The 25,359-nt window shown below is 41.6% G+C and overlaps 1 protein-coding gene across 2 annotated transcripts in view; it reads left to right on the top strand.

Annotated features, from left to right (window-relative positions):
- The first annotated feature begins 6,594 nt into the window (after nt 1–6,594).
- ILDR2 (immunoglobulin like domain containing receptor 2) overlaps nt 6,595–25,359 on the top strand; it is a 56,981-nt gene continuing 38,216 nt past the window's right edge. Inside the window, exons 1-3 of one of the 2 annotated variants that reach the window (XM_063126792.1) lie at nt 6,595–6,774; nt 20,456–20,788; nt 21,620–21,739. In XM_063126792.1, coding sequence (XP_062982862.1) covers nt 6,723–6,774; nt 20,456–20,788; nt 21,620–21,739 — 505 coding nt within the window. In that variant the 5' untranslated portion in view covers nt 6,595–6,722. The remainder of the gene's footprint in view (nt 6,775–20,455; nt 20,789–21,619; nt 21,740–25,359) is intronic. The other variant, XM_063126791.1, reaches the window with a different exon arrangement.

Genomic DNA, 25,359 nt, shown 5'->3' with positions numbered 1-25,359 from the left:
TGGTGCATGCAGACAGTAAAGTTCTCCTCCCATTTTGCTCATATGTATGATTGCTCAGCTGTAAGACCCATGAGTTTAGCTGAACTTTCTCCCTTGTAAGTGTAAATAGATTTGTGGCCTTAAAAGACAGGATCTAAATTTGGACTTTGTAGTGGCTTCAGTTAAGATAGTGTTAACATTTCTCCTGGCAGAGATGTATAGCGCTATTGTTCAAATAGCCAGTGTTATGCCCTTGCTTGCACTAGTCCATGATAGTCAGTAAGCTCTCCCTACAGGAGCAACTTGAGAACATATTAACGGTACTGGAAGAAAAATATGTGCAAGCAAATGTAATGAACATGTACAAACAGATTGTACCCACTTTTCTGAGCTTTATCGAAATGAAAGATTGCAGAGTATAAATTGACTCGATTCAGCCAGGAACAAAAATGTATGTTGAGACATAGTAAATAAGTGCTTCAACAGCAATTTGTTGTGAAGGTGCTAGTAAGGAAAGAGACATTCCAAAATAGAGTGCTAGCTGAGGAAAGCTTTTATAGTATGCGACAGTCTTCTTAAAGAAACTGACTGAACAATATGAAGTCACTGCAGTATTAAATGGTACTTTTTCTGACATGCTGGCCTTTAGTGAATGTAATGAAGCAATTTAGCGATGTCTATTTGTTGAGTACTGCCTCACATCTCCAAAGGCTGTAGAAATCACTGTTTTCTATGGAAATTGCTGCAAGGTAAATCTGGAGTGTTGAACATATGAGCAGATGAACAAAAGGAAACAATGAATTTCCAAATAAAATCTTAGGGAAAGATTATTAAGTAAGAATGTGTATAGGGTGTCTATATACGAGCGATTTATTGCACACTCATGATTGGTCACTAACGGAAGTTTGCAGGTCCTTTACATGACAACGTCAACCTCCAAGATGTCTCCTGCATATTTCCTCCTTTATCCAGCTTTAAAAAAGATAAGAGATAAGCTAGTAATGAAAGTTAATGGCGCCATATCGGAAGTATGTAATGCCAGCGTTGTGCTATGAATTTGTCGAGGAAGGAATTTTCTCAATTCAGACCATGTTTCTGCTATGTAAACGCTTGAGCACATTTCTCTATCACAGGCTGATCGGAGGGAGGAGAGAGTAAAATGCCTCCTTGCAATGAAAGGAGACAGATCTGATTCCCCACCCCACCAAGCTCAGAATCAACATCTTCTGTTGATTCAGAGCACCTCATTAAGTACAATGGGGCTTACTCCCAAGTAAGTGTGCCATGGGTTGCAGACTTACTGCACCATCTTACATCTACTCAGAAGAGAAGAGGAGAAGAGAAGATTGAGGGGAGACATGATAGCACTCTTCAAATACTTAAAAGGTTGTCACACAGAGGAGGGCCAGGATCTCTTCTCGATCCTCCCAGAGTGCAGGACACGGAATAACGAGCTCAAGTTAAAGGAAGGCAGATTCCAGCTGGACATCAGGAAAAACTTCCTGACTGTTAGAGCAGTACGACAATGGAATCAGTTACCTAGGGAGGTTGTGGGCTCTCCCACACTAGAGGTGTTCAAGAGGCAGCTGGACAAGCATCTGTCAGGGATGCTTTAGGGTGGATTCCTGCATTGAGCAGGGGGTTGGACTCAATGGCCTTGTAGGCCCTTTCCAACTCTGCTATTCTATGATTCTAAGTCAGTTGTAGCTTTCTCAGGGGCTGTGAGGAAACAGTACAGCACAAGTTAAGCAACGAAAACAAGGCTCCCCTGCCCCACATGGCAAGAAGATTGGGAGGTGCACCCTCGATTCAAACCACGTGCCTGCTGTGTAAAGGAGACCCTCCTAATCCCTCAAAGAAACCGAAACCAGAAAGCCTAGTAAGGATGCAAGTTTTTTGTTTAATGTAGAGGCATCCATACTCTGCCAGAAGATACATTTTATAGCCTGGGACAATCATTTATGCCACCGTTTTCCTGACATTTGCATACATACTGGTGGTTGATCGACATTGGCCTGTGCCTTCATTTCTGCATGTTTTGAATATTTTATACCTTGAAATCTTTCTTTTTGCTTCAACGTCTATAATATACAAAATGTGGGAACCTTTAAGGAAGTATATCAAATTATCTTGTTGGAATGTGTTATTCTCTGGGACTAACATGCCTTTTTCAAAAAGTCTGTATCGGCCAAACCCTAAAGTCAGTTAACAACAGGAACTGGTGATTGGGATGGGACCAGAGTGATAGAAAATTAAACTCTATAGTTTATACAATGTAGGGGTGTGCTGAATAGTACAAACCTGCCTTTCTTGGTCCAGCTGTGGATTATATTTTCGTTACTAAATAATTGTCTAGTAACTGAGGTGTGTTATTATTAAAACAATAGGACATATATTAGTGTAAAGAGAAAAACAAAGCTCAAATGTTGAGCTAGTGATCCCTCCCAAAGTTAAGAAAATATTGTTTGAGCTTTCTTGAGAATGATTGAAACAGTACAAACATGGAGAGTTTGGCTGGTAGCCTTTACTCTTGTCTTGTCAGCGTAGCCCAATCAGTGGAAAAGTATCCCGGATCTGTGGTTTTGCAGTGTCATTGAAGATCCCTAAGGAGGGGGCACATGAAAGCAAAATATCAAAAAATAAACCTGTAATAAAGTGTTGCTCCATTGATATTTCTTTAATCAATTTAAATCATGGGGAGGCACATAACTGTTGATTGGGAAACAGGACTGAGAAAACAACTGGGCTGGGGAAATGGAGCGTCAGGAAAGCGTTTGCTGTTCTTGCCTCTAACTGCTGCTTATGCTTCCTTAGGGAAGCCGGTGGAACTTTGTTTTTCAAGTTAACTTTTAAGCTAATGTCAGAAAGCCCAAAATGTCAGAAAGGGCAAGGAGGCCAAAGTTCTGTTCTGATCTGTGGCCTGAGTTATAGGCAGGATTCTTTCAATTACTGTGCATAGCACATTGAGCCTATCCAATGTAAACTCGGAATATAGAGATATTTCAAAGTGAGATGAAATCAGAGTTGCACATGAAACAATACCACTTCCTTGAATTGAGGGTCTCTTCCTTAGCAATGACTCAAAGTTTATTTTCAACAAAGGTGATCTCTGCCAGGTTTGCTTGCCAGTGCTGGAGGAAAAAGAAGTTCAGAAAACATTAACCAAATACTCACGCTAGGGCCTTAGTTGAGAAGCATGTTTATAATTTGGGAAAGAGGCATATTCTAACAAGGGGCTGTGAGTTGGATTTTGCTGTTGGACAAATAATAGAAGAAAAAAGTAAAAATACAATTGATTTCCACATTCTTGTGCTGTGTAGACTGGACTATATTCTATACAAAACTTTTCTGAAGAACTGTTATGTATAAAATAGGGAACTAATCTTCTGCTGATATATATAACATAACATCTCTCATTTCAGGACTCCATTTGTGCCCTGAAATGAGAGATGTTATAGTGATACCATTATGTATGCCTCTTCTGAGAAAGTGGAGGGAGTGTGTGTATCGAATCCAAGATTGTGGCAGGGACATGTACATTAAATGCAAAATTATCAAAAAGCACCATCACATGAAATTGGAAACATAAATTGCAGCACTATTGGACTTTGCACTGTCATAAATATTCATAATTATATTAAGGGTGCAACACTTTAAGCACTATAGAAGTCCTATAAGAACGAAGGCTGCAAAGGAGCAGTGCCTGTTGGTTTGTGCCAAATGTTCACTTAATTTAGATATTTGCTGAGGAATATCAATGCCCTTGTTTCTCTCTTGTTTTGAAACAAATTGCTAAACTGCTTGACTGATTTCTGTTGCTTCTCTTCCCCTAATGTGACTGCGAATTCATTCCATTTCTTACAAACCCTATAACATTTTAAGGTTTTACACAATACCTCCATGTTGAACTTTTGTAGATATTAGGGCTATGCACGCCCCCCCCCCCCCGAATCATTTCGTGGCCCGATCTGGAACGTTCGGATCCGACCCGAACTGCTTCGGATCGAGATTTTGCCACCCTTCCCTACTTACTGCCTCCACAGCAGACAGCGGAGGCAGGTAAGTGGGAAAGGGGGGACAAAATGGGGGCTGAATAAGCCCCCTTCCCACTTGCCCCCTTCCCTGGCTCCACTGCCGTCACTGCACGGACTGCAGCGGCGGAGCCAGGTAAGCCCCTCCCCCCCACTTACCTGCCTCCGGTGCGGTCCGGCACAGGCTTCAACTGAGGCCTGGGGTTCAAAGCAGAAGCAGGCTGCGGCCTGCTTCTGCTTTGAGATCTGGGCCTCAGTTGAAGCCGGCGCCGGACCACGACAGACACAGGTAACCCCCCCTGCCCCCTTACCTGGCTCCGCTGCCATTGCTGCATGGACTGCGCTGCCACCACCAGGTAAGCCCCCTCCCCCCACTTACTTGCCTCCGGCGTGGTTTGGTGCAGGCTTCAACTGAGGCCCAGGCCTCAAAGTGGAAGCAGGCTGCGGCCTGCTTCCGCTTTGTTGCTTGGACCTCAGTTGAAGCTGACGCTGGACTGCGACGGACACTGGTAAGCCCCCCTCCCCTCTGCCCCTTACCTGGCTCTGTTGCTGTCGTTGCACGGACTGCGGCAGCAGAGCCAGGTTAGCCCCCCTCCCCCCACTTACCTGCGTTTGGCGCTCCGGATGGAGGTGAACCGCTTCGCCTCAATCTGCAGCTTTGGAGCCGCCTTTGGCGGAGGTGGATTGGGTTGCTCCGCTTCGGATTCGCGATCCGAATCGGAGTGGAGCACAGCCCTAGTAGATATTATGGTAAACTTGATTGCACTGTTTTATGAACTGCCCTGAGAACTTTTGTGAACTACCCAGCGAACTTTTGTGAACCGCCCAGAGAGCTTCGGATATTGTGCGGTATAAAAATGAAATAAATAAATAAATAAATAAATTTTACACCGCAGTCGTGTACATGTCTACTCAGATTTGTCCCATTGAATTCAGTGGGGTTTACTCCCAGGTAAATGATATAGGATTGTAGCCTTACTGTGGAAAATAGTTTCCAGTTTTTAGCTTGTGCATCCTCACAATGATATTGTAAGATAGATCAGAGTTGTGCACCTTTTACAGATGACAGGCTGAAGCTAAATGCAGCTAAGCTTCCCAGACTCCATAACTAAGATGAGATTTGAACCCAGAAGCTCAAAATCAGTTGAATCTGGACCATCCTTCACTATTGTGTCCAGGTAAATAAATATATTTCCTGTTTTACATAGAAATCTGTTTCAGTCACAAAATCTTTGTGAGTTAATCTCTATTTTGCCAGTAGAGGGGGAACGGAGATAGTAAAGGGCAGTTATTATGGGTCAGAGCAAAGAAGGCAAAATTCCATGGCAAAAGTCCCTTCGTAAAATATTTGGTAATGGCAGGTGTAAAAGTAACATATACTAGTTTGGAAATCCCACAATAAATAATAGTTATTTAGTGAGTCATAAGATTTTTGAGAACCTAATTATTAGTGGTAATACCTGTTTCTATTAGGGAAAAAAAATCCTCAGTTAACTTAGAGTTTTAGTTTAGGGTAACTTTTGTTATCCTCATTCTGGAATTTATAAGTACCATGTCAGTTACGATGGGATAAATGTTCTGTGTAAGTATTTTGTGCGGCTTGTTTATTGTTCAAAGAGTCCTGTTTTGATATTGCAAGAGTAACAACTAAAAGTGCAAACAATCATGTGTGCTATCATTTCTACACTTGTGTCAAGTGTAATAATAAAAGTAATATATGAATGTTTATTTTAACACATACTGACCAGCCTTGCTGAATTTTACAATAAGTGAATAGGATTTTGCTAATAGCTTCAGTGGGATAAAAGTATAACAAAAATAGGTACAGCAAAACAATGTATTTAAACATGAGGTTTAACAAACGGTGTTCGGCTGTTTTGTCACTGCACTTATCCATTACTGAGTCCATTTTTAAAAAATAGCCGCACCAAGGGACAATTGTGGGTAAACCTTTCTTTTTTATTTTTATGCAATTGCAATTTTTTGGCATTTGGCAATGTATGTGCTCTTTGTGTTCCACTCTTTTGATGTCTATATCTATATATCTGGAGTTCTTTCTACATACCTATGATGATCCCTTTAACTTTAAAAACTTTAGGATCACATGTCCTTTTCCCTTTTAGCTTCACTGTTCCTCGCTCCCTTTTTAAAAAACTTTTCACTGGGACACTTTTTTAGATCCAATGGTCCCTTTCAGTCGGGCTGCTTGCTCTTTAGTCTTTCAGTCAATCCATTTGATCCTTAATATTAAGAGTGTCTAGTGTTGAACTCTATACCGTTCCTGGATAGCTTCAATGGATAGCCATGTGACTTAGAAACTCTTGTAGCCTCAGAATTCTGGGGCTGGGGGGAAGAGAGAAGGTAAAACGTAAGAAACCTTTTCAATTTTCAATTTGGGGTTGGTCTGAGGAGTACTGTTGGTTAATTAGAAATTCCTCCCCCGTGCTTGAGCTACAGAAGTAAGTCAACAGGGAAGAGAATTGTAGGAGAAGAGCACTATTTTCTTTGTTTCCCCCTAACAGAGTGGTAGCTCCCATTCAGAACTCTCTGTCTATTCACACACTGAGTTGTGTGGTGGAAGACCCGCAGATAACGGGAAAGAACACTTTAAGTGCCGGTCGCTTCATAGCAGGGAGTCTTATTTACTGTCTCTATCCTACCCCACGGCCCTCCCCCCCTGCCTCTATCACTCCTCACCTGTCTAGCCTGATCATGAAGATGGACGGGGTGTTACTGGGCTACACTGCTTTCCTATGGGTAACAGGTAAGGGTTATGCCTTCTAGTTGCATGGTGAGCTAATAACTTTTTAGATCCCAAAGGGAGCTGCCTGTGTTTTATTGTGTTCTCTCTCTCTCTCTCTCTCTCTCTCTCTGTGTGTGTGTGTGTGTGTGTGTGTGTGTGTGTGTGTGTTTATCGTTGGTGTTGCAGAAAGGTTCAAGCTTGTTCTGTGAGTGGGAGACAAGGAGAGAAAATGCTGAATGCATGGTAAACAGCGTGTTTGATTGAGACTCAGGCTTCATTTATCAGTGTGATAGACATTTAACCAAGCCATTTCCCCACATCACATCTCTGTCTAAAGGGAAATTTGCCTTTATCTTCCCTTCTTGATTTGATTCAGAAGCAGACAGGCTCAGCCTGGGTATGAGTTGCCACAAATATTTAAGAGAATGATCGAGAGGAGCAGGAGCTCTGAGGACTATTGAGGTGATTGTATTTTCATCTCCGGAATTCTTTGGAGTTGGTTTCATGCCGAGAAAGATCTTTTGGAAATGTGCTGGGAGTTATGGGGGTGAATAAGCAAGGGAAGAGAAGGCTCAAGGTTTTTGTGGATTCCCAGGCAACTGATTGTGTGCATGCTCTACACAAATGTCTGGATAATTACATCGGAGTTGTTACTACCCCCATGTCTGTCCTTCTCAATCGCTAAGGTAGAATAATCTTCCCACTTCACCCACAAATGTGCAATAGAAGACTGTGTAGGTGTGTGTATGGGGGGGAGGAGGAGAGGGTATCGATGGGAAATCTGTATTTATTACAAGTATAACCAATCGGTTAAACGTGTAGCTTTTTCTCCAAGAGGAAGAGGTTTCTTCTACCTGTACCAAACGTGCCCCCCTCTCCAGCACTACTTCTGTAATTGAGTGTATTTGTAGCAGGGAGTTGGGAACGTCCAAACACCATGATCCAGTCGACCCTCAAATTCTTGCCCATCTCTGCATTTTTCTAGGCACAGAGAAACTGGAGGCTTCTGGGCCAGCCCTTCCCAGCAAAACTGCTTATAGAGAGATTATGTTGAACTGAGGTTTCTAGCCTTGGGAGCCCCTCGTCTAGGCGCTCCCAAGAGCCTTCCACCCATCCTAGTCCCAATCCCTAGCCGTGATTCAGTTTGCCCTGTGTAGGAGCTCTTGCTGTTTCTTCCTTTCCAGCATAGCTACCTGCTCTACTGGAGACACTGCAGTATTCCAAATACCCTCTCTGTATTTGGGCACCTGATTTATCCAGAGGCTTCTAGTTTTGCTGCTAAAAAGGTTGGCCACCAGTCTGAGCTGATTCCCTCACCTTGCCTGTCCAGAGCCACTGCAGCCCAGCTTCCCCATTTCCGGGTTATTGCAGCTACAGCATACCAACTGGGACCAGGCAATCCTGACTTGTCCCTCTTTTCTGCTTGTGTTTTCAGACCACAAGGGTGGCTTCCACTTGGGAAGGCTGAGGAGTGGTGTCTTAAAGCAGGCAGGGCATAGCTCACTTGAAGTGTCCTGGATGTTCTCAGTGACATTGCACAGCACAGTATTCCCATGAACTGGGCTGGCAGGATCAGAATGCCATCATTGCTTGTTGCAAAAAGCAGGCATGGTGTAGGGGTGAGCATGAGTCAGTCAACTGCTGTCACAGGCCATGGTGGTGTCACTCTCATGGGTCCTTCAGTGCCTCTTTGGCCTCAGGGGCGGGGCCAACTTTCCTGACAGCTAATGCCAGTGATTCCTAGTAATACCTTGGGAGAAAAAGCTAACCACAAAAGGATTGGGGTGGGGGGAGTAGGTTAACTGGAGGGTTAACCCTGAGTGAAAAGGCCAAGATATTTTTCTGTTACTGGAAAGTGCATATGTTATTGGTTGGATTAACAGTTCTGCCTGCTCAGGGAAGAGCATCCCTCTTCCTCTTTCTTTATGGACAACTAGTTGCTTTCCTTCTTGTTGGTCAGGGGGACTTCCTCTGGGAAAAGAATTAATGGCATTGTTATTTCCTGTAAGGCTATTTTGGCACCATCTAGCTTTGTTTTTACCAGACCTGTCTCCACTGTTTTGCTGTATTCACAGCACAGTACAGTAACTTCCAACTATGTGTAAAACAGACACTTGCTTAACTTACATGCACGGTGGTGTGCACAACTGCTTCCATCCAGCCAGATGAAGATGCCCTCAGATTGTTCTCTGCCAATGTATGAATGGGGAGGGAGAGGGAATCCCCTACACCAAGCAGAATATACACTCTGAAAACGGTTTGAAAGCTGTATATTCAATGTGTCCTGGGCCTGAACAGTTGTCAAAACTGTTATAAACCATTATAAAGCAGTAGTATAGATCCTGTTCCTGTCAGGTTAGCATTTCTATGAGCAGAATATCAGGGGCTCAGTCATTTTTACAAGGTATTGAAGAGGGTGTTGCCTTGGATGTAAGCAGAGCTAGAGAGGATCCTACAAATTGTCACTTGCAGTATTGAATGAAGTTGCATAAGGAGAACAGGCTAGGGATTTTTTAGGTGACAGTAACACCAGAAGGCCAGGCTGTAATAATTTTGAAAATACAAAAGGTGAAAGCAGCCGCTACCTGCTTGTACCCTATACAAAGGCCAGGAACCAACTTATTTTGCAGCACATCCCATTTTAAGGAGGATGGGGAAGTGATGGTTTATGGTTTTCCTCTGGATGAACAAAACCAGACATACCATATAATACTATCGAGCTTTCTCCTGCCTTCCTCTTCCTTACAGATGTGGATGGGGACAGCTATTCTTCCATTTCCTCTCTCAAGTCTTCTCTGATCTTTTAGTCTCAGAGCTAAATGAGATATGATATTATTCACAAAATTAATAATGGTGTGAATTTTTAAAATAGTAAATAAATCTGGACAATGTGAGAGAGGGACTTGAGATGGAAGCAGAGAAAGTAAAGCAAGTGGGAAGGGGATGGGAGAAAAAATGCAATGAGCTTTAGAGGAATTCAAAGAGTAATTTCTGAGATGTTGTGGTGCTACTTTGTGCTGTGTTCAGTTTCTTACATTTCCATAAAGTGGCTTGCTTGACCTTATGCAAGCAAGGTACATGGTTTAACTTACAGTAACCTCAAATGAGAAATCAAAATTTTAAAGGTAAAAATAACAGTCTCATGGTATAAGCATTTTCTCAGATGCATGAAGTGGTCACCCAGTGGGGTTCTTGTACTTGTGTACAAAGCCCTAAACAACTTGGGACCAAGATACCTGAGAGAGCGCCTTCTCCCCTAACAACCTGCCCGGTCACTGAGGTCATCTGAGGGCATGTTCCTAGTGGTTCCACATAGACCCATTCTCCAATTGGTGTCCACTAGGGGAAGAGCCTTCAGAATGGTAGCCCCCTTCCTGTGGAATTCCCCGCCTCTGGAGCTCAGGTAGGCGCCAACTATGTATTCCTTTCTGCGCCTCCTGAAAATGTCATTGTTCCAGGAAGCCTTTCCTTAATGACCAGCCACGGTTCACTTTTCATTTTGCTTCTTTTAAAAATCTATTTTAAGGTGTTTTATTATGTTTTTATTTTATTTTATCTTGTACACCGCTCTGAAATTTTGAATGGGGAGCAGTGTATAAATGTTGTAAATAAATAAGTAATAAATAATATATCCACTGAGCAGTGAAAGAAAGGGAAAACACTCTCAAAGTATCTGTAGAAGAATTTAATCAGTATCCTGTAACGCGAACCAGAGATAATTAACAATGAGTTCTGAACTCTTGCACAAAGAGCTAAGCTTGCTCTTGACAAGGCTTTAAAATAACAATGCAAGCCACCTACAGCATGCACATGCCTTTTTACAGAAAACAGATCCTGCTATATTCTCCAGCCTATATTCTCCAGCCTCTATTGCTCAGAGGAGGAGGAGACTTCATCCTGTAACCACTACTTCTGGTCCTTCAGGGCAGAGAGTGTGGCTTTACCAGACTTTTCTAACACAGAAGGAGCCCCTCTGATGCAGCCCTCACTGACTCCACATCATAGGGGCCAGTGGCTGCAGAACTGGGCAAGGGCCTCTAAGAATTAGACAGCTTCTCAGAAGAGGTGGAATAAACAGCAGGTCCAGACCTGTCAACCTTCATAAGGCTACAGAAGGCCTCTGCATGTTGCTGAGATGTGTACTGCAGAGTTTCAGCCAGTGATCTGTTGGCCTGGCCTTGTCCCTTGGGAATCTGCATTACCTAACCTGACTTTGGTTTACCGGACATGACCTTGCCTCATCGATCGTGACCTTGCTGTGCCAGATTTGATTCAGCCTTTTCAGGCAGTACCTCCACTGCAACCCAGTCTCTCCTGAGAGCTCTATGCCAAGCTGGGAGAAGACAGACACAAAGCAATCAAAGCTCCTGCGTGCTCCAAGTAGCCACAACAGTAGCATCTTTAATTCAGCCAGCAGTATTGTAAATCTGTCCAGTCACACACTGAGTTAAGTAGAAGTGTCTTGTCTCAGTGCCTCATTTTTCCTCACCATATCCAGACAAACTATAATATATAGTAGTAGTAGTAATAATAAATAAATAAATAAATTCATTTCTATACTGCCCCATAGCAGAAGCTCTCTGGGTGGTTTACAACTTTAATATAATTTTTTTAAAATTATGTACCGCTGTTCATTTAAAAATGTCAAAAGTGGTTGATACCATTCTGGAGTAACATGAAGGCTTATTTCCACTATCTGCAACCAAAGGAATATTTCTATCACACAAATGTACAGTGCACCAACACAGCAGCAATTATCCTCTCAGTGCTTCAGGAAGAAAACTCTGCACAGACCCCTCCTGACTATTGCTGATGGGATTTTTATATAGTGCTTCCATTATTGTGCTCTGGCAGAGATCTTTCACCTGTGGTTTAAGCTTACACCTGCAAAATATAATTACATCAACAACCCCAAAAACAATTCAGTCAAAAGAGACTGGCAAACATGGTGCTGTGGTCATCATGAACAAGTTGGATAACATACCTGCGAGTCAATTTTCCAGCACCACATTCTGCAGGCCACTATCTTTGAGCCACACTGAAGAATACCAAAAAGAGCTATGGGACATGCTGAAGAAAGTTCCTATAGAAATGCAGGTATGCAGACACACCCTAGGATCCTCAGCTAGGTATCTTCTATGATACTACCCCAAATCCACAAACAGGGTAATTCTGAGTGACTCATTACCTCATTACTTTCATAGCAGGAATATCTGGGTATGTGGACATCTTCAAATCATATGCCATCAGCTTTCCTCCTTATTTGTGGGGCACCATAGGCTTCCTGAGGGAATTACAATCCACTGATTTATTTATTACATTTTACATTTTTATGACTGATGATCTCCCAGGAAACTATGTATCTAGAAGCTTTATAAACCACCAACCACACAAAGATGGACTATACACCATTAGAAATGTTATCCCTCATGATGCCATAGCACACCTGGGACCTGAGCTTTCCTAATTTGTACTTACCCGTAGTTATTTCAGATTTGGGGACATTCAGATCAACAGTTCTGTGGCAGGTACCCACATGGCTCTGCAATATGCCAACAATGACTGATCTAGAACAAAGTTTTCCCAGAACCAAAAGATCTGGTGCCCTCTAGGTCTTTTGGATGCCTACTTCCATTGGCCCTCGGCAGTAGAGCCAATGGTCAGCGAGCTTGGTAATTGTAGTCAAATCATCTGGTTGGGGAAGTCTGTCCTAGTGCTTCTCTTCTGCTGAGTGACATCAGTGTCACCTTCAGAATCTGGACGGCAGGGAAGGAACATTTGGAAATTCCACAATTCCATTTCTTTTCCTCCCTACAATTATCCTAAGTCTGGAACACTCCATGCAGCAGGTTCATTGCCTGGATACCCTAGTACAACTCTGCAAGGGGGAGATAATATACCAGAAATGAACTGTGCTATGCATTCATACATAGTTCTTGTTATCATTTAGAGCATAACCCATGATCCATTGTCTAGAGCCAAGCCCTAAGATAGTTGCTTTAGTTAAAGAGACCAACACTTACAGGATTTACATCAGACATTTAAAAAACAATAATACTCAGCCAGGAAAGTGAAGAAACACATCAACAAGGCAAGAAAGATACCTAGGAGTCACCTACTACAGGACTAACCTAGCAAAAACAAACAAAAAAAACCCCCAAAACACCAGAATTTCATGTCACCAACAGCTCTTGGTTAAAATCTCTCCAGTACATCATGTCGGATCCACAGCCAAGATGAACCTTGAGTCAAATGGTAGGCTAAGTCGTTTACAGCTACCTCCCTACTCAGAAGCAGCTACTCACCAGTGACAATGGGGCAACTAAGAAAGATATGAACTCTGGTGCCAATTCTTCATGTCACCACTTTGTGGGATGCAGGACTTGGCTTTTCAATCTGATTTGGGAACCTTTAAGATTTGACGGTTTCCAGTATAATCCTGTACGGCATCTTTAATAACAAAACAACAGTTCTAAAGGCAAAACACATTTAAAAATAACATGCAATCTAGGTCTACTCTGACTCTGTTGTACAAACGGATTTTGATTATCTCCAGTGCGCTGAAACTGCTGTGGGCAAAACCAATATTTTATTCTAAATCTAATTAATGTAATCTTCATCTGTTCAGGGTGGATTCATGCAGTTTTGTTTCTCTTGTAATAATTGTAATGATCATGTTATAGTTTTGAAACTTCCATAATTGACCCTTGCCCCTCATGGCTCATTACATCAAATAAGGAGGGGGTCGCCGGCTGGGTCCAGGAGGTTGTAAATGCCTCCTTGAGAAAGGGAGTGGTGCCGGCATCTTTAAAAGAGGCGGTAATTAGACCACTCCTGAAGAAGCCTAATCTGGACCCGGAAGATGTTAACAACTACAGGCCGGTGGCTAATATCCCTTTCCTGGGCAAGGTGCTTGAGTGGGTGGTTGCAGGACAACTCCAGGCACTCTTGAATGAAACAGATTATCTAGATCCATTTCATTTGGGCTTCAGGCCTGGTTTTGGAACGGAAACTGCCTTGTTCGCCCTGTGGGATGACCGGGAGAGGGTCAGGGGGAGTGTGACCCTGTTGATTCTCTTGGACCTCTCAGTGGCTTTCAATACCATCAACCATGGTATCCTTCTGGATAGGTTGTCTGGGCTGGGAGTTGGAGGCACTGTGTTGCAGTGATTCCGCTCCTACTTGGATTCCAGAAGGTGGTGCTGGGGGATTATTGCTCTGTGCCATGGCATTTTATGAAACCGCTGGGAGAGGGCTCTATTTTATCCCCTATGCTGTTTAACATTTACATGAAACCGCTGGGAGAGGTTACCTGGAGATGTGGGTTGAGGTGCCATCAATATGCGGATGATACCCAGCTCTACCTCTCCTTTTCATCAAACCCAGGTGAGGCAGTGGCTGTTCTGAATCAGTGCCTGAGCACGGTAATGGACTGGATGAGGGCCAATAAACTGAGACTCAATCCAGACAAGACCGAGGTACTGTTAGCAGATGGTTCGCCTGTCCAGCTAGGTGATGTTCACCCTGTTCTAGATGGGGTTGCACGCCCCCTAAAGGATCGGGTTTGTAGTTTGGGGGCGCTCTTGGATCCAGAGCTGTCACTTGAGGCACAGGTGAACTCGGTGGCAAAGAGCACCTTTTATCAGCTTAGGCTGATATACCAACTGCGCCCTTATCTAGATGGAGATAGCCTAGCTACAGTTATCCATGCTCTGATAACCTCTTGTTTGGATTACTGCAATTCGTTATATGTGGGGCTGCCTTTGAAAACAGTCCGGAAACTTCAACTGTTACAAAATAGTGCAGCACGGTTACTAACAAGGACTGGCCGACGAGACCACATCATGCCAGTCCAGGTCTGGGCCCGATTCAAAGTGCTGGTATTAACATTTAAAGCCCTAAACGGCTTGGGGCCAGGCTATCTGAAGGAACGCCTCCTTCCCATATGTATCTGCCCGGACCCTAAGGTCATCCTCAGAGATACTTCTCCACGAGCCCCTGCCAAAGGAAGGGAGGCAAGTGGCTACCAGGAGGAGGGCCTTCTCTGCTGTGGCACCCTGGCTGTGGAATAAGCTCCCTAAGGAGGTTCACTTGGCACATACATTATATTCTTTTAGATGCCAGGTGAAGACCTATTTATTCTCCCAGTATTTTAACAGTCTATAAATTATTTTTAACTTTGCTGTTTTAAATTTGTATTTCAAATTTGTATTTTGCATTGCTGCTGTTTTTATCTTGGTTGTGCTTTTATATTGTATTTTATATTATGGTTTTATACTGTTGTTTTGTCTTAATTTTGTAAACTGCCCAGAGAGCTTCGGCTATTGGGCAGTATAGAAATGCAATCAATAAAAGTAAATAAATAATATTCATTCCAGAAATTAAGTAAGACAGATATTAGCCATTAGTGGGTAAAAGGTTAGCCTATAAAGAGTCTATCACTACATGAAAGAACTTCATAGGCTTGCTGAATCTTCACTTAGGTTTTCCATCTTCCGTGCTTGCACCATTCTTCAGTTCTTCCACTTTCTACATTGCCCCCTGTACATCCTCAATACCTGATACACTCTGTGAATACTAATCTTTTAATTAATTTTACTTTCTTTATTTCAACTCTATTCCTACAATCTCCTCGAGCAATTCCTCAACCCTTCTCACCATGAGGAATCTCACCTTCCTTCTTCTGAACTGTGAGCTTGTTCTTTGTGTTGCCTTATTTAGACTTGTAAATATTTCGGGAACAGAGGGCTCACTTATGAAAAGTCATGTATGCGTTAGTAGTGCTACAGATACTTTTAAAATCATAGCTCATATGATGCAGCTAACGTGGGGATTGTTGAAGAGATAATGCTTACACAGGCCACGTTGGCACATCATGGTAAGCCAGAATTGCTGGGGGCTGGAGGACTAAGAGGGAATCAACCCATGGAAAGCCACAATGTGCCAAATCATCTGTCAAAAGTTACAGTTGTTGAGCAAACAACCAACCCATGGTAGCTTATCTTTAGGGTAGCTTAGCATGACGTGCAAACTCACCCATTTTTAATATGTGTCCTATGATAAAGGGAGATAATGCTGATCAGCTAGCAAGAAAAAATATTGTTAAGATTATCAGAACTGATTATTTCCACTGATTGCTAATGAATGAACAGGTTGTTCTTCACCTTTCTCTCAACCTTTTTACCTGGAGAAAATGTTGCTAATTTGCAGCTTAAAGGCTAATGTTTCAGCTATTAGTTAGAAATATGCAGTTCAGATATTCAGCTTTTTTCTTCAGCTTTTAATAATGGCTTAACACCGCTGCTATTTTTTTTAATGGGGTTGGATCAGGAACTGCCTTCTATTTATGGAAGGGCTGGGCTCAGGGAAGGTGACTCTGCCCAATTTTCAGGGTAGCATACAATCAGGGTAAAAGGCTGAATAAACTCCATTCACTTGCAATCTGTACCCACCCACCCCTTTTTATTGAAGTCCTGGGACAACAGTATTTCAGTGAGAATAAAATGTCTTCAAGGGCGGATCTACACGGCGTACTGAAGGCGCTTGCGTGCGCCTGCAGTGCGCCCCGAAAACGATGGTGTAGATCCTGCCCAGAAGAGGCGGAGGAAGAGGCGGCTGGGGAATCCGGCTGCGTCCTTGCCGCCGCCGCCGCCCACCTCCCCGCCGGCCTCCTGCTGCCGGCGAAAGAGCCATCCTTGCCGGATTCCCCAGGCGCCTCCTCCTCCTTTTCCTCCGCCTCTTCTGGGCAGGATCTACACCATCGTTTTCAGGACGCACTGCAGGTGCACGCAAGTGCCTTCAGTACGCCGTGTAGATTCCCTCTAGGCTAACATTTTCCACTTAAATAGTTTATGCACCAGGCTCTTAGTTTCCTTGATACTTGTAGTATCCCCCCCCCCCCATAAGAGAACTCCAGGTTTTCCAGCACAGCCTCTTATCTCAAAAGCTTTGCAGAATCACATTGGAAGGGGATGGAAGCGGAAGATTCTTTCCATTGGCCTGTCTGTTGCACTGACTGTCACCTGGCCCCTCCCTTCCCAGTAGCCAACCAGTCTGCAGGCAGGACAGGGAAAGCCTCCCAGTGGCCTGCTTTGATCTGCTTGCATGTGATATTTCTTTTGTTAGCTGCCTTTTCTGTGTGGTATATAGGAATAAAATATTCATGGTTTTAAATTTTGTGAACTGCCCAGAGAGCTTTGGCTATTGGGCGGTATGGAAAATAAATAAATACTCTTCCATCACATCACAAAATAAACTCTTGTAATTTTGGTGTTTTCTTTGCAATGAATAACCCCATAAGAACATAAAACGAGCCCTGCTAAGTCACACCAAAGGCCTATCTAGTTCAGTGTTTTATTCACACAATGGTCAACCAGATGCCTGTGGGAAGCGCACAAGTAGAACACATGCAATAGCACCCTCCTGTTCATGTTCCCCAACAACTGGAATGCATCGGCATGCTGCCTCTTATACTGGAGGTAATCCAGTACACAGCCACTATGGCTAGTAGTAATTGATAGCCTTATATTCCATTAAGGATTTTAAATGGTGTGTGTTTTACCTGAAGCAAATAACCAGTAGCTATATCAGAGATGCGAAGGGTAGAGATGTAAAATTTCTGGAAATTTTGAAGCCATGGAAAAACCCCTTTTTTTCCAGGGGGGTTTGGGAAAAAACTGGAAATTTTCGGAAAAATTAAATCATGCAATATTAGCACTTTTTAAAGATTGAAAGTCTCTTTGTTACTTTAGGAACATAAAATGTAATTATGTCCAAGTTGGTTTGGCATAAAATTATTACATTTGGAATTTTAAAAGTAGTGTATTCAAACAATTATTACAAACCGAATTTACTTTAGTCTTTTTTTTTTTTTTTTGCCTTTTTGGTAACAAATGGAGCTACAAGCTCCTGAACTATTAGGGGCACCTGAACTGTAAGAAACCTCTTTGGTTTTGCCAGTTTCTGAGGAACAGGCAAAACATAATTTAAACAAACAACAGCAGAGGAAACCATCAATATTAGTAACGAAGAAAATTATGTCTCTGCTAGTCCACCACAGTGTCAAGCGGACATAAAGCAGCATTCCCATAAAAAGAACTGAGAAAAAGGGGAGACCAAGATTCAATGAATGTGCATGAAATTTAACCAGACTCATTTTCTGAGCTATAGCGATCACTATCAGTTTCAGTCTCTGCTACAGTGGCAGTGCCCCTAGAGGCAGAAATCTTGCATCTTGCTCTTGCATTTGAGAGTTGTAGTCTCAATTTGCAACCTAGGACTTGCTTGTCCTCGCTGCACAGAAATTGTATAGTAATACTGTACATAGTTTTTAGAAATAATTTGGAGAAATAAATATCTGAACACCTTGTCTTAAACATTTTATACATCATCCTAAAATAAAACATCCCATAATCCATTTTTCTTCAATTTTTCGGAAGAAAACCAAAAACGGCCGGGGGTGGGGGAATGGAAAAAACACATTTCCCCCCTGAATTTTTCTAGGTTTTTTTCAGGCCTTCACATCTCTAGTGAAGGGTGGTTTGGAGTTCTAGTTTTTAAATTTAAATGTATAGTTTATTCAGATAATAACAGCAGCCTTTACTCTCCCACAAATTATTTCTAAAATCTATGTAATAGGAAGACTTATAGAAAGGTTAGAGATGTACAGTTTCAGATAATATTGAAGCCATGGCGGGACGGGGGGAGATTTTTTTTAAAATCCTCTCTGTAAGATTCCCAGTGTACTTCTTCCTTCTGTTCCATAATAAAAAAATATTGATCCAGTGTATATTTTGCTGATAGACATTTAGGGATGCTCCAAGTGATGTTCAGTTTTCCAAGATGTAGAGTCACCATATCATAACATGTAAAGAAAATGTGCATTCTTGACAGTTTGGGTTTCGTTCTGTAAAGTCCTATTTTTCTGGGCTTGTTCTGTTTAGATGACATAGCAGTCAATGATTGTAGTTTTAATACCTACGTGTGAGAGTGGGTGAAGTTATCCTGCCAATGCCACCAGATGTGGCAGAATAATATGTGGGTTATCCCACCTATGATTCTTTAATATATATATATATATATATATATATATATATATATATATATATATATGTTTGAGGTTTGGGTCTATGGAACTCCCTACCATAGTTTATAATGAAGTTTCCAATTGCATCTCACTGCTAGGTAATGCTGCCTCATCTATAACACTTCTAACCACTGCCACTGGGATAAACCCTTTCTACCTAAAAGAATAAGTAGTCTGATTCAATAGGCATGAAATTGACATCACTAGTAGAGACAACCTTTCTAATAAACAAAAATATGTTTATTATAAAGTGTCATTTTCCAAGTAATAGGTTGAGATTGCTTACAGATCCTTAAATTAAATATGGTGGGTTACCTTTCCTAATAGTCAAGAGAATCTTTCCCAGCTAAATAAGAGCTCAATAGCTTTTCCTACAGACCAGATTTCCCTAATCTCCACATCACAAACAGGAGCAGATTTTAGGAGATTTAGGAAGTTTCCTAAACTCCTCTCAAATAGGAACAGATGCTGTACTCCAGATTTCCTCTGCCTCCAGCTCTTCTTGCTTCTAGGATGATTCAGATGTTTCAAGAACTACTTGCTGAAGTTCCTTCTGGTCAAACATAAAATAGGAGCGTAAAGTATATTATGCATAACTTGGTACGCTCATAAAATTATTTTTGGTATATTAAATGTAAAAGTACAATAACGGCAAATTTACTAACCAAATTTACTTTTGAATGTATTAACTAGGTTTAGTTTTAAATTTATTAAGGGAGTTTACTTTTAAATGCTTTTAATTTTAATGATATTTTTATGAGCATCAGATTGGGGAAGGCTTTCCCGAAGTATCAGATTGACTCTAGGTCTCTAAAGAGTGCCAAAAAAGTATTGCATATTTTTCAGATTTCCCCCCGGATTTCCATTTTCTCTCTCAAAAATATCTGGGGAACCCTCCCCCCCATCACCGTCTATGGTTTCAACATTTCTGGAAATTATATATTAAAGCTATAAAGCCTGCTTCTTGATTATTAACAGCCAGGACGAAGGTGGACTGGAGTTCAAGCAGTATTTAATGTGTCAATTTGGACGTTGTGATAAAACATGGTTTATCATGATGGGAATAAACCACAATTTAACATTCCATCTGACCCATAACATGTGGTTAATCTGCTGAAATAAACCAGCTTCATACCCCATAGATTGGAGGTGGCTTGTTTTAAATAAATCCAAGTAAAGATTAACTACCATTTGTTGGGTTCAGATGAAATGACAAGTTGTAGTTAATAAAAACTGGAAGCAAAAGCTTCCAATCTCATCCTCATAGCTGGAGGAGAGGAAGAAGAGAAGCCTCCAAGTCCTGGAGGAGGAGAGGACGAGGTAAACACACAACCCTGATGCTTGCTTGCAGTGGCTCATTTCCATCACAATAAACCATGGGTTTCTCATGATGTCCAAACCAGCTCAATAGGGTTTTGTTGCATTAAAAAGCATCATCTCCCTATTTCCTTGCTGCCAGTATTCTCTCAGCAAAAATTCTCCTTAACACCAAGATCAGATGATTATTCTAAAGTATAGGAGGCAGTCATCTCTCTTGTATCATTCTCTCTCGGTCATAACTACCAAACAGAAGGTGATACCTTGCAAGTAAGTAACATTCTTGCTTTTGTTTTGTAGCTGTGATTGAAGCACTGCACATGAGGGTGCCAAAGAAGAAACAAGTTGCCATGCTCTTTCAGCCTGTTGTGCTTCAGTGCCACTTTTCAACTTCTTCCACACAACCAGCAGTGGTGCAGTGGAAGTTCAAATCCTATTGCCAGGATCGCATGGGAGAAGCTCTGGGCGTGCTCTCTGCAGGGATGCAGGCAGTAAACAAGAGGAACCTGGAATGGGATCCGTATGTGGACTGCGTGGACAGCAGGAGAACAGTCCGCATTGTGGCCTCCAAGCAGGGCCCTACAGTGACAATTGGAGAATTCTACAAGGGAAGAGATGTCACCATTGTCCATGGTAACTCTACCTGCCTAGTAGTTTATTAATGGCTGGAACACTTCTTTGGCTGTTATGAAATATAAGGCTTAAAAATTAAAGGACAAAACCAGCATTTAAAAACTGATGGGTAGCCAGTGCAACACATATAGCACGGCCATAATATGATCATAACACCAAGTCCCAGATAGTTCTCTAGTAGCTACATTCCGTACTAATTGTAATGTTTGACTCTTCTTCAAAGGCAGCTCCTCATAAAGTAGTTTAACCTGGAGGTTACCAGGGAGTGGATACCTGATGCCAGATTATCTCTGTTCAGGTAGAGCCACAGCTGTGCGGCATGCGTGAAATGTCTTTGCACGGCTTTATTGACTAGTTCACTTGGTCCATCTTGATCCTAGAATCACAGACTTGGAAGACATCAGGGCCAGACAGTCTAATCCAACCTGTGAGACAAAACACGACCTCTTCCTCACTGTCCTCCGTAGTCTGGGTCCAACTTTGATCTGAAGCTTATATCCTTTGGAATTAAAGGTTACAATTTAGGTTTTTTTTTAATAGTGCCCCTGTGAAATAAGTTTACATATTTCCCGTTGTTCATTCTTGGAAAGGCAATTCAGTGAGTTCCTCACAAAATAAGAATTTGAACACTGTCTCCCAGATCTAACTCCAGAACAGTATCCAATAGAGAATACTGGCACTCTGGAGCATGTTGGGCCTTTACAATGAATTCAGCTGCTTTGGGAGAAAAAGCCACTCCTGCCAATGATAACTGGTGATGGAAGCCCAGTTTCTAGCCCTCTGCCTTCTCTCTGGGTGTCTGACTATTCTTTCTCATCTATTGTCCTTCAGATGCAGATCTCCACATTGGAAAACTGATGTGGGGAGACAGTGGCTTGTACTACTGCCTCATTATCACGCCTGATGATGTGGAGGGAAAGAATGAGGAGTCAATGGAGCTGCTTGTTCTGGGTAAGCTATCTTTTTAGTTTTATTTCCCTGAAAATGTAAACTACTTCTCTGTCATTTCAGTGTACCTTGCATTGCTGCTTATGCCTGAGTGAAGCTGATATAAGATGCTATCTTGTACTGTTTCACAATCGCTTTGTACTCCTTTAAGGCTACATTTAACAAAGGGTGTGGGAGTGCCAAGTTATTTCCTTCTAAAGTTAAATGAAAAAAATTCCACTGAAGCAGAATTCTGAGCTATGTTCTGTTTTACTGAAATTATTTTGTCCTATCTTATCTTCTGTGAAACTCCAGATGGCTCACTTTAAAGTAAAAATAAGGAATGCATAAAGCACTTGTACACTGAATCCAATATAGTTCAGTGTCAACATCCATGACAATGTCAGGTGGAGAGTTGTCTAAGAGCGTCATCATCACACTAGGGAAAATTCCATTTCCTTACCATCATTTCTCTGCCCCTGCTTTTGTCCCTGATTACTTCCTCTTGGACCACATGGCCCAATCAGGGGCCATTATCACACAGCTTTTCCTGCACATAGCAGGAGATTGTGGCATATTCCATTTTTTTTTAAAAAAAAGTCAGATTAAAAGGGGTCTATTTTGCAATGGAAAAACAAATGGGAGCAGACATTGTCATCTAAAGGACGCGTGCACATCCATAAATGGGCACTAGCGAGTGTGCAATAAAATGCTCATCTGATGAACCTCATTGATTCTTAGAGAAACTGGATAGGGAAATACACAATTGTGTATCACAATCTTAAAGTCAAGACAAACATTGAAACTAGGGTCAATGTAAATTGTTTTGCAAGTACCCTATTGCAATTTCCCCCCAGCTATCTGGAAAATTGCCGCACAGGAAACAGTAGAGGGGGACACAGGGACAACGTGAACTGTGCAGATCCAATTTCAGTGGGGCCTCATCAGTTCTCAAATGCTTTCAGTAGATATACTATAGGTGCCGGCAACTGGTTCTGTCTAGTTCAAATGGACACGCAAGTTGGAACCAACGATGCCCTTCCGCACATGGAAGGAGTCCTTTCGTTCCATGAACAAAAGAGCACCATTTGGATCCAACCCTCTTCTTTCAATCCAGTTTATAGCATTTATAAATCCACAGATAATTCAGACATTTTTGACAATCAAGAAAGTGGCATGTGAATGCACAAGGTTTTATTCTTAGTGTGTGCATTTTGCTTCAGTTTTCTATAACAATGAGAAATCATGTATCTTAATGTCTTACATTCTAGATATATGCTGTATTGAATTATATGCTGTATTAAATGCACCAAAAGGCTCAAATCAGTACCCAGAAAAAATTTAAAGAGGCAATATGTTAAGAAACATTCCCATAGTTTGTTTTCATGGAGCATTTTATGAATACTTTGTCAGCTTCTCCAAATGCAACTGGTAGTGTTTCCTCTTTTCCTGGGAGAGGCTAGGGCATATTGATGAAAGCAAAGGTGAGCATGGAGGCGTGCACAAGTACACTGTCCATACAGCTGCTCAAATCTAAATTAGGCTCTGTGTGTGTGTGTACGTGTGTGTGTATGTGTGTGACAGAGAGAGAGAGAGAGAGAGAGAGAGAGATCTCCCCTTATAACTTTGCCTTTCTTTGGAGGCCTGTCTTTATTACATGTAGCATAATGGTTACTAGGATCAGGGAGATCTGGATCTAAAGTTCTACCCAGCCTTGAAGCTCAATCAATCTATCAATGGATATTAGCCATAATATCTAAGGCTGCAATCCCATACACCTTTTGGGGGCACCTGTGGCCCTCAACTTAATTTCATATGGCAGAGAGAGGGAAAGCAGTGTCACAGGGAGAGGAAGAGCTGTACAGTGCTGCAAACCTGGTCTACTTTTGGTTCTGGTGCTGGTTATGGCTCCACCCATGGGTATGAATCCCACTGAATTCATACGTCTTGAGTAGACATGTATAAGATTGTGGTGTAAACAAAAAAATCAAGTTCAGAGACAGTAAGTATTCTTTGGATTATTATTATTTATTTTATAGCACCATCAATGTACATGGTGTTGTACATAGTAAAAGAATAAAACAGCAATACCAGTTACTACCGAGAGGGCAACATCAAGGGCCTTTATGTTCTGCTTTGGACTTTTAGAAGCATCTAACTGGCCACAGTTGGAAACAAGGTATTGGATTAAATGGAACTTTGGTCTGATCCACCAGGCACTACTTATATTCTCATGTGTACGTTTAATGTATCAGAAAACACAGTCTTTTTTTCTGCACATCCAGTAATGTTTTCTTGCCAGTTCTTATCATTTCTCCCTCTCAGGGCACAATATATCACTTGAAGCGGAAAATAGGCACAAAGAAATTATCATTTGTTATAAGTTTTGGATCTTCCGGGAGCATTAAGACCCCATCCCACTATTAATGAATTGTAGGGAAAGGCAGAATATAAATAGAATATATATGTCCCTGGAGAATCACAGTGTGAGGCTTTTGTTTTCTTTTTGCTGATGTTCAGATGGGAAGCTGATTCCCTTAGAAGAGGATGCAAAACTAGAACAGTAAAGGGATTAGGGGCTGCCTATACATTATGCAACACCTTGGGGGCTGTGTTACCACTTGGACTCGTATGATAAGTGTTGCCTTTTCTGCTTCAAGGGTAAAAAGCTCTTGGAAACCTCCAAATATGTGTTATTTTAATAACAAATAGATAGTTAAGGGTAATCAAACGTAGCTGAGAAAATTTAATTCCCTCCTATTCTACTAGCCTCTGTTGACAAATGCATTTAAAAACTGCTTATTCCTTGGACTGTTATTTCTTAAAACTGTAGATTTGCAAATAGAAAACCATGCATTGAGAGTAAGAATCTCCTTGGAAGATCTTTTTTTTTTTTTTTTTTTTGGAAAAAACGGGTAGGGATGGGGAAGAGATTCATTTGGTTTGCATTTTAATAGGCGTTTACCTGATTTGCACTTCCTGAACCAATACACAAACCAAAATGCCAATCAAAATGCAGTCAAAGTTCTGTATTGGCATATCTCCAGTTTTCCAATAAAATCTGCATTACAAAAATGTCTGTGTTGAAAGTAACATACAAAAGTGCATTAATTTAGGGGGATTTGTTTCCAAAAATGCATATATTATGCAAAATTGTCTAAGGAGAAATCTGCACAAAAACACGTGAATTTTCATACAGACGTATAAATGGCAAATTCATGTGGAAACAGGGACAAAACAAACTTAAAACTGGAAAAAAGTAAAAAAACCAAAGAAATTTAAATAGCCAGATTTGCCCATCTCATTTTATAGGCCATTGTTACAAAGGGAGGGCATAAATTTGCTAGTGTTTAGTAGGCATTTTGGATGTAAAGGTTATATCATGCCCGCTATATACAGTGTGGAATACTGGAGTGGGCGTAGTTGATTTTAAAAAATCACAAATCTTAAAGAGTCACAAAATGACATGGAGAGGGTTTCTAGTATAGATTATGCTGAATCTACATGGCCTCTGGCCTGTAAGGTTCATAGTGCAATATTAAAGAAAAGGGTGATAAAAAATTGGATGCTAGAACTGCATTTTGTCTCCTAACTTCCATAGCTATTTGAACTTTATTTATTTATTTATTTACTACATATTTATA

Source organism: Elgaria multicarinata, chromosome 5, assembly GCF_023053635.1.
Source record: "Elgaria multicarinata webbii isolate HBS135686 ecotype San Diego chromosome 5, rElgMul1.1.pri, whole genome shotgun sequence".
NCBI lineage: Eukaryota > Metazoa > Chordata > Lepidosauria > Squamata > Anguidae > Elgaria > Elgaria multicarinata.
Note: the sequence above shows the minus strand (reverse complement) of the source record. Positions and strands in the feature narration are given on the sequence as shown.